This window comes from Trachemys scripta, chromosome 10 (genome assembly GCF_013100865.1).
Source record: "Trachemys scripta elegans isolate TJP31775 chromosome 10, CAS_Tse_1.0, whole genome shotgun sequence".
Classification (NCBI taxonomy): domain Eukaryota; kingdom Metazoa; phylum Chordata; order Testudines; family Emydidae; genus Trachemys; species Trachemys scripta.
The window spans coordinates 31,625,097-31,633,234 of NC_048307.1; the positions used below are offsets into that span (position 1 = coordinate 31,625,097).

General features: G+C 56.9%; 2 protein-coding genes across 3 annotated transcripts; both read left to right on the top strand.

The window, feature by feature from the left end:
* Nucleotides 1-1,204, top strand: LOC117884332 (hemoglobin subunit alpha-D). 2 transcript variants are annotated; one of them, XM_034784654.1, is made up of 3 exons: nt 1-162; nt 400-604; nt 998-1,204. In XM_034784654.1, exons 1-3 carry the CDS (start codon nt 71-73, stop codon nt 1,124-1,126), a joined length of 426 nt encoding a protein of 141 aa, XP_034640545.1. In that variant the 5' UTR covers nt 1-70; the 3' UTR covers nt 1,127-1,204. The 2 variants fall into 2 exon arrangements, with proteins under 2 accessions (XP_034640545.1, XP_034640544.1); XM_034784653.1 differs by lacking the exon at nt 998-1,204 and adding an exon at nt 679-991 and having other exon boundaries at nt 400-640.
* Nucleotides 1,205-6,996: 5,792 nt separating this feature from the next.
* On the top strand, nt 6,997-7,931 carry LOC117884343 (hemoglobin subunit alpha-A). The gene is made up of 3 exons (XM_034784671.1): nt 6,997-7,150; nt 7,228-7,432; nt 7,711-7,931. The coding sequence occupies exons 1-3, from the start codon at nt 7,056-7,058 to the stop codon at nt 7,837-7,839; spliced, it is 429 nt and encodes a 142-aa protein (XP_034640562.1). The 5' UTR covers nt 6,997-7,055; the 3' UTR covers nt 7,840-7,931.
* Nucleotides 7,932-8,138: the final 207 nt, after the last annotated feature.

Genomic DNA, 8,138 nt, shown 5'->3' on the forward strand with positions numbered 1-8,138 from the left:
AGCTATAAAGGGGGCGGCAGAGGCGAGCGGAACCGGACAGCCAGCCCAGCGCAGACCCCCGACCGCCGCCATGCTGAACCACGACGAGAAGCAGCTGATCAAACACGCCTGGGAGAAGGTGCTGGGGCACCAGGAGGACTTTGGGGCCGAGGCCCTGGAGAGGTAAGGCCGGGGGCAGGGAGGAAACCAGCGCAGGCACGACTTGGAAATGACCCAGCTGCGCAGCTAGACCGGGCTCATGGGGGCACCCCACTCGAGTGGGCAGGCGGCCGGGGGGCTCCCCTGGCACCCGGACGGGAGGGCGCGGGGTGTCCCTGCCGGCCGGCGCGCGGCTCCCATGGCACCCGGGGTGGGGGACTTTGGGATTCACTGTCTCTGACCTCCCTCCCTCCCCCGCAGGATGTTCAGCGTCTACCCCCAGACCAAGACCTACTTCCCCCACTTCGACCTGCACCATGACTCGGAGCAGATCCGCCACCACGGCAAGAAGGTGGTGACCGCCCTGGGGGACGCCGTGAGGCACATGGACAACCTCAGCGAGGCGCTCTCCGAGCTCAGCAACCTGCACGCCTACAACCTGCGCGTGGACCCGGTCAACTTCAAGGCAAGTGCAGGCCAGGGCTGGGGAGAGTTCCCGGGGGTGCGGGATCAGCCCCCCCTTCCCCTTTTCTCCCGGGGGTGCGGGATCAGCCCCCCCTTTCCCTTCTCTCCCGGGGGTGCGGGATCAGCCCCCCCTTTCCCTTCTCTCCCGGGGGTGCGGGATCAGCCCCCCCTTTCCCTTCTCTCCCGGGGGTGCGGGGTCAGCCCCCCCCCTTTCCCTTCCCTCCCGGGGGTGCGGGATCAGCCCCCCCCTTTCCCTTCTCTCCCGGGGGTGCGGGATCAGCCCCCCCCATTCCCTTCTCTCCCGGGGGTGCGCGCTGTCCCAGGCGCTGCCGGCTCGGGACTCCCTCGGACCGAGGGTTGGTCTGCCGCTGACACTGTGCGCTTTGCTTTGCAGCTGCTGTCCCACTGCTTCCAGGTGGTGCTGGCCGTGCATCTGGCCGACGAGTACACCCCGCAGGTGCACGTCGCCTATGACAAGTTCCTGGCCGCCGTCTCGGCGGTGCTGGCCGAGAAGTACCGGTGAGCGGCTGGCTCCGGCGGCTCCGGCGGGTTAGCCACGCGCCCTGCTGTGCTCTGACCCAATAAAGATGCCAACCACGCAGCTCTGTCTCCGCGTCTTATTGGGGGGGGGGGTACTCAGCTCTGCCGCTGCCTGTAAGTCACTGGGGTCTGCATTCTGTGAAACAACCGGGTCTGATAAACTCCTCAATGAGACCTGCCAAGGGCACAGGTGCTGGAACTAGGGGTGCTGCTGCACCCCCGGATTGAAGTGGTTTCCATCCTGTACAGGGTTTACAGTTTGATTCAATGGCTCCCAGCGTTGCCAACGTTTTTAGAGACACAAGGTGGGGGAGGTATGGTAATACCTTTTATTGGCCCAACTTCTGCTGGTGAGAGAGAGACATTTTTTGAGCTTATCAAGAGCTCTTCTTCCGGGCTGGGAAAGGGACTCAGAGAGTCCCAGCTAAATACAAGTGGAACAGATTGTTTAGCACATGTAGATAACATTTTCAAGATGAATTGGCCTGTTTTTGTAACAAAGTTACAAAGTTTTTGTAATCCATCACTTCCAAGGGTGCTTGGAAACAGCCTTTTCTACCTATTGCTGGGTCTGATGTGGGGACCTGGCCCGGACTGCCAGCTCCTGTCACCCACCACAACTTTGGGCCCCAGTGGACCAGGGTTAGACTCACAGTAATGATCTAGAGGTAGATATAAGAAGATGAGGCTGCACAATGTCCTTATTGCAATACTAAAGAGGGTCAAGAAGAATAACTAAGCTCTCCTGGGAGATGCTAGGGCCACTCCTAGGAATGGGAGGACAATAGTAGCAGAGAATAGATTAAGTACACATGGGCTTGGGCTTCTCGACTCCAAAAGGGACTGGCAGAATCAACAAGAAAAATACAGAGGCAGTGACTCTGGAACACCAGTGCCATGTCAGAGTGTGGGAGCACTCCGTGCTGCAGGGTGTGCTTTTATCAGCCAGAACATGTACACAGCTGGTGGGCATGCTGAGGTGAGAGCGGGAGCAGACTTGTGGTGAAAGCAGGGGCTGGGGGGAGGGGGCAGGAGACAGAGCTTCTAACTCTGACTTTCTGTGCAACCTGGGGCAAGTCACTAAGGGTCCAGTCCTGGACACTTTAGAGTCTATAGCCACACTCCCATTGACTCTCTAGTCTCTCTCTGCCTCCTGCTTCTTCATCTTCAAAATAGAATTAACATGCCTCACCTACTTGGCTGGGGAGGAGAGTGTGCAGTGGGGAGGCTGAATTTTTTACTTTGAGATCCTTGAGCCGTACTATCTTCTAGGGACAGAATTAGGGCCTATCTTCAATTGTCACTATCACTTAGCACTTGTCCTTAGATCTGCAGAACGGGCTGAATTGTGGGACCCAAACTTCCCATACTGGAGCTGCTCCACATGGGAAGTTTGAGTCCCACAATTCAGAGACTCAGACATCTTACCCACTGTGCAGGCCAAACTGTTCTCAGACTAGTGATTGTCTGGGACAAACCAGGACTGGTTACCCTGGGTCAAACCATGACTGCTCTGAAGCCTCCGCTTTTGCTCCAACCAAGACAGCTGGACTGAGGGAGGATGGCTTCCATTTTTTAGAAGAAAAGCCCCGAAGCTCTCCACTTAGCACCCATGCCCTGCATTAAATCTCCGTTTAAAATAAGCCGTGCCACATTAGTTGTGTGCTGCGTGCACACCAACCTCTCCCTTTGTTTGGGAGTCTTCGGTGTCTGGCTCAGCCAGAACCCTAGGGAAGTGCTTTGTGTTCTTTATCTATCATCACCAAACATGTATGTATGTGAGCCTGTGAGAGAGGGAGGGGATGTGTGTGTGAATAGAGGACAGGGTTTTTGGGGTGGCAGTGTTTGTAAGTGTGTGTTTGTGTGTAGATGAAGTGTGACTGTGGGTTTTGTATATGGTGAACATGGGGGAGCGGTGTGTGACCTTGCACTGTAAGGGGACAGTGACTGAGGAGACAGTACATGGAGGGGCACTGTGTAGGAGGGGACCATATGGGGGCCAGTGTGTGGTGCAGCGGTGAAGGGACTGGGTGTATAAAGGAGCAGAATGTTGGGGGGCAGTGTGTATGAAGGGGCTGTGTGCATGGGGGCAGTATGTATGAGGGAGCAGTGCATGAGGATGGTCTGTTGGGGGAGTGTATGTGAGGGGGCAGCATGCGGGAGGAGTGTGTATGAAGGGGCATGTGTTGGGGGGCAGAATATATGAAAGGGCTGTGTGTAAAGTGTGTATGAAGGCACAGTGTGGGGGGACATGTATCTGAAGGGGCAGTGTGTATGAAGTGGCAGTGTTTGGGGGCAATATGTATTAGGTGGCTGTATGTAGAGGGGCATTGTGGGGGGGGCAGTGTGTATGGGGGGAAATTGTATGGAGCAGCAGTGGGGGGCAGAGTGTATAAAGAAGCAGAGTGTTGGGGGGGCAGTGTGTATGAGGGAATAGTGTGTGGGGAGGGGCTCAGTGTGGGGGTCAGTGTATGTGAGGGGACCATGTATATGAGGGGACAGTGTGGTGGCAGTGTGTAGGAGTGGCACTGTGTGTGTGGTGCTCTTTGTGGGGCTGTGTGTATGAGGAAGCAGTGTGTGGAGCAGTGCATACGAGGGAGCAGTGTGTGGGGAGGAGCTGTGTTTGAGGGGGCAGTGTGTGTGTGAAGGGGTAGGGTGTGGGGGGGCAGTGTGTTTGTGGAAAGGTAGGGTGTGGGGGCATTGTGTACGAAAGGGCAGTGTGTGTGAAGGGGCAATGTGTGTGTAGGGTTAGGGTGTGGGGAGGCAGTGTGTATGAAAGGGCAGTGTGTGTGAAGGAGCAGTGTGTTTGTGGAGAGGTAGGGTGTGGGGGGGGCGTTGTGTACGAAAGGGCAGTGTGTGTGAAGGGGCAATGTGTGTGTAGGGTTAGGGTGTGGGGAGGCAGTGTGTATGAAAGGGCAGTGTGTGTGAAGGAGCAGTGTGTTTGTGGAGAGGTAGGGTGTGGGGGGGCATTGTGTACGAAAGGGCAGTGTGTGTGAAGGGGCAGTGTGTGTGTGGGGTTAGGGTGTGGGGAGGCAGTGTGTATGAAAGGGCAGTGTGTGTGAAGGAGCAGTGTGTTTGTGGAGAGGTAGGGTGTGGGGGGGCATTGTGTACGAAAGGGCAGTGTGTGTGAGGGGGCAGTGTGTGTAGGGTTAGGGTGTGGGGGGGGAAAGTGTGTACAAAAGGGCAGAGCATGTGAGGGGGCAGTGTGTGTGTGGAGGGGTCAGTGTGTATGAACTGGAAGTGTGTGGGGAGGACAGTGGGTATGAACGGGAAGTATGTGTGGGGGCAGTGTGTATGAAGGAGCAGCATGGGGGCAGTGTGTGGACGGGAAGTGAATGGAGAGGGAGTGTATATGAGGGGGCAGCGCGTGGGGCAGTTTGTAGGAAGGGGCAGTGGGGGGGCACGTGTAGGGGGCAGTATGTATGAGCCAGCAGTGTATGAGGAGCACAGTCTGTGTTACAGGGCAGTGTGTGTGAGGCAGTAGTGTGGGGGGCAGTGAATATGAAGGGGCAGTATGTGTGTAAAATATATATGATGGTGCAGCATCAGGTTGGCAGTGTGTGTGGAGGGTCTGGGTCGAGGGCTGTGGGGGCAGCGTGTGGGGGGCAGTGTGTATGAAGCAGCAGTGCGTGGGGGCAGTGTGTGTGAGGGGGAGTATGTATGAGGGAACAGTGTGTGGAGGGGCAGTGTGTATGAAGGGGCAGTGTGGGGATGTGTGTATGGGGAAAGTCTGTATGAGGGAGCAGCGTGTGAGGAGTGGGCGTGGGGTTGCACAGTGGAATAAGAGAGAAGGTCCTCTCATGTATCAGCAACTGGTTAAAAGACAGGAAACAAAGGGTAGGAAGAAATGGTCATTTTTCACAATGGAGAGCAGTAAATGGGATGGGGGGCAGGGATCTGTACTGGGACCAGTGCTGTTCAACAGAATCATACACTATCTGGGAAAAAGAGTAAACAGTGAAGTGGCAAAGTTTGCAGATGACACAAAACTACTCAAGATAGTTAAATCCAAGGCTAGCTGTGAAGAGTTAGGAAAGGATCCATAGAGGCTGGAGGTGCTGCCGCACCCCCCGGCTTGAAGTGGTTTTCATCATACACAGGGTTTACAGTTTGGTTCAGTGGCTCACAGCATCCCCACGATATACATTGTTCCAGCCTCCCTGAAGGGATCTCACAAAATTGGGTGACTGGAGATGAACAAAATGGAAGATGTTAATAAGTGCAAAGGAATCTACATTGGAAAACATAATCCCAACTATCCATACAAAATGATGGGCTACATTAGCTGTTACCACTGCAGAAAGAGATCTTGGAGTCATTGTGGATAGTTCTCTGAAAGCTACTGCTCAGTGTGAAGCAGCAGTCAAAAAAGCGAACAGTGTTAGGAACCATTAGCAAAGGGATAGATAATAAGACAGAAAAGATCATATTGCCTCTATATAAATCTATGATATGCCCACATCTTGAATACTGCGGGCAGTTCTGGTCACCTCGTTTAAAAAAAATAGAATTTGAAAAAGTATAGAGAAGGGCAACAAAAATGATGAGGGATATGGAACAGCTTCCGTATGAGGAGAGATTAAAAAGCCTGGGACTTTTCAGTTTAGAAAAGAGACAACGGGGGGATGTGATAGAACACCATAAAATCATGAGTGGTGTGGAGAACGTAAAGAAGGAAGTGCGATTTACCCCTTCACATAACACATAAAACAGGGATCACCCAATGAAATTAACAGGCAACAGGTTTAAACCAAACAAAGGGAATTACTTCTTCACATAAGGAACAATGAAACTGTGGAATTCTTTGCTGGGGATATTGTGAAGGCCGAGACAATAACTGGGTTCAAAAAAATAATTAGAGAATTCCATGGAGGACAGGTCCATCAACCACTATTAGCCAAGATGCTCATGGATGCAACCTCATGCTCTGGGTGTCCCTAAACCTCTAACTGCCAGAGGCCAGGAGTGGAGGACAAGGGGATGGATCACTCAATAATTGCCCTGCTCTATTCACTCCCTCTGGCACTGGCCACTATCAGAAGACAAAATACTGGGCTGGCCATTCTTGTGTTCTTAGCAGGGGGCCAGTATGTGTGAAGGGGCCAGGAGGGGTAATGTGTTTCCGGGGTCAGTGTATAGGAGGGGGCAGTATGGGGAGCACTGTATGGGGGAACTGCCCCCTGAGTAGCGCTAATGCTACTTTTTATACTTTCTCCTTAGCAGCGTGAGCCACCCCTCCCAAGCCCGTGTTCTCTGCCGGGCGCAGCAGACACTGGCAGGGAAAAGGCGGCGGAGGATTCAGGGAGTGGGCTAAGATACTCTCGGCTGAGAATTGTTTCTCTCGTTTTGTCTGTAGTTCAAGGAGGCGCCCGGGTCCACCCAAGCAGACCCGCCGCCTCATGCTGCCTCTACGGGCAGAGCCCCCCAACGGGCTCCATGGGCGACCCCAGGATGCCCAGCCATAGGCACCGGCTAAGGCGGAGGAGCCCAGCACTCTGGACAGCTCTCCCCTTAGCCCACTAGGCAGCAGGCCGGGGAGATCGCTGCTGAGTGTGGCGCCTCTCCGCGGAACGTTCAGCTCCTGGGGCTTTCAGAGCCCAGGGCAACTGGTGGCCCCAGCATGAGGGACATGCGCCTGCCCCTGCGCTTTGCTCTCCCCGGTGCGCCCCCAGGGGACAGGCCCCTCTTTCTTGCGCAGGGGTGTGTGAAGTGTCCGGGCGGCAGAGCAGCTCTCTTCGCGGGGGTCCAGTGCCTCCTGCTGGGCATCCTGCAGGCAGAGCAGCTCAGCGGTCCCCTGGCAGGCCCGGTGCCAACCAATGGGGGAGGTGGGGCGGGCCGCAGGGACGGGATATAAGGGTGGCCGGGGCTGCAGGCGGGTACCCTAGAGGGATTGGTGCTGCGGAGCCGGAACCATGGTGCTTAACGCGTGTGACAAGGCCAACGTGAAGGCCGTGTGGAACAAGGTGGCCGCCCACGTGGAGGAGTATGGCGCCGAGACCCTGGAGAGGTAACAGCCGCTGCGCCCTGCCCCGCGCCCCGCCTGCGCCCGGCCAGCCCCCCCTTAACCCGCCATGTTCTTTGCAGGATGTTCACCGTCTACCCCCAGACCAAGACCTACTTCCCGCACTTCGACCTGCACCACGGCTCCGCCCAGATCCGGACCCACGGCAAGAAGGTGCTGAACGCCCTGGGGGAAGCCGTGAACCACATCGATGACCTCGCCTCGGCTCTCAGCAAGCTGAGCGACATACACGCCCAGACCCTGCGCGTGGATCCCGTCAACTTCAAAGTGAGTGACCAGGAGAAATGCTCCTCGCGGGTCCGAGCCCGCTGCTCCCCCCTCCCCCGGGGCACTCCCCAACCTCCCTCCTATGCGGCGCCCGCAGCCCTTGCTGTCCCTGTGCCCCCGCCCCTGGGGCGGACTGCTGGGTTATAGGGGCGCCCCATGACTGAACAGGGCCGGGAGGACGGTGCCGGGCTAGCTGAGGCCGGTTCGGGCAGCAGCTGGGTGGCCCCTTCTGTGCAGCCGGTTCCCAGCTTTTCTCACTCGCGTGCCTTGTCTTCCAGTTTCTGAACCACTGCTTCCTGGTGGTCGTGGCCATCCACCACCCCAGCGTCTTGACCCCCGAGGTCCACGTCTCCCTGGACAAGTTCCTGAGCGCTGTGGGCACTGTGCTGACCTCCAAGTACCGTTAGGCGGCGGCCTCGGCCGGGCTGGCCTCCGCCAGCCCCTGTGCGCAGCCAAGCAGCCCAATGATCTGAAATAAAAGCCGCTGCCTTGCGCTTCACGTGTGCTGTCCTGCTCTCTCCTTGCGCCGCGCGGGGCTGGGGCTGGAGGGTGCGGGCTGCAGGGGCAGCTGGGCCGGGTGACAGCACGGGTGGGTCCCGTGGCGCACCCGGCAGCGCTGCGACGCAGCACCCCACCCGGGGCGGCCGGGCGGGGACCCCTCGGCGCAGCCATACACCAGTCCCGGGGGACCCGCACCTGGGTGTTG

Excerpts from the sequence above, each read along its gene's own strand:
- LOC117884343 (XM_034784671.1), top strand. The coding sequence starts at position 7,056 with ATGGTGCTTAACGCGTGTGACAAGGCCAACGTGAAGGCCGTGTGGAAC. Across the intron at positions 7,151-7,227 it reads GGCGCCGAGACCCTGGAGAG|GATGTTCACCGTCTACCCCC; the intron begins GTAACAGCCGCT and ends TGTTCTTTGCAG. Across the intron at positions 7,433-7,710 it reads TGGATCCCGTCAACTTCAAA|TTTCTGAACCACTGCTTCCT; the intron begins GTGAGTGACCAG and ends CTTGTCTTCCAG.
- LOC117884332 (XM_034784653.1), top strand. The coding sequence starts at position 71 with ATGCTGAACCACGACGAGAAGCAGCTGATCAAACACGCCTGGGAGAAG. Across the intron at positions 163-399 it reads GGGGCCGAGGCCCTGGAGAG|GATGTTCAGCGTCTACCCCC; the intron begins GTAAGGCCGGGG and ends CCTCCCCCGCAG. Across the intron at positions 641-678 it reads GCTGGGGAGAGTTCCCGGGG|GTGCGGGATCAGCCCCCCCT; the intron begins GTGCGGGATCAG and ends TTTCTCCCGGGG.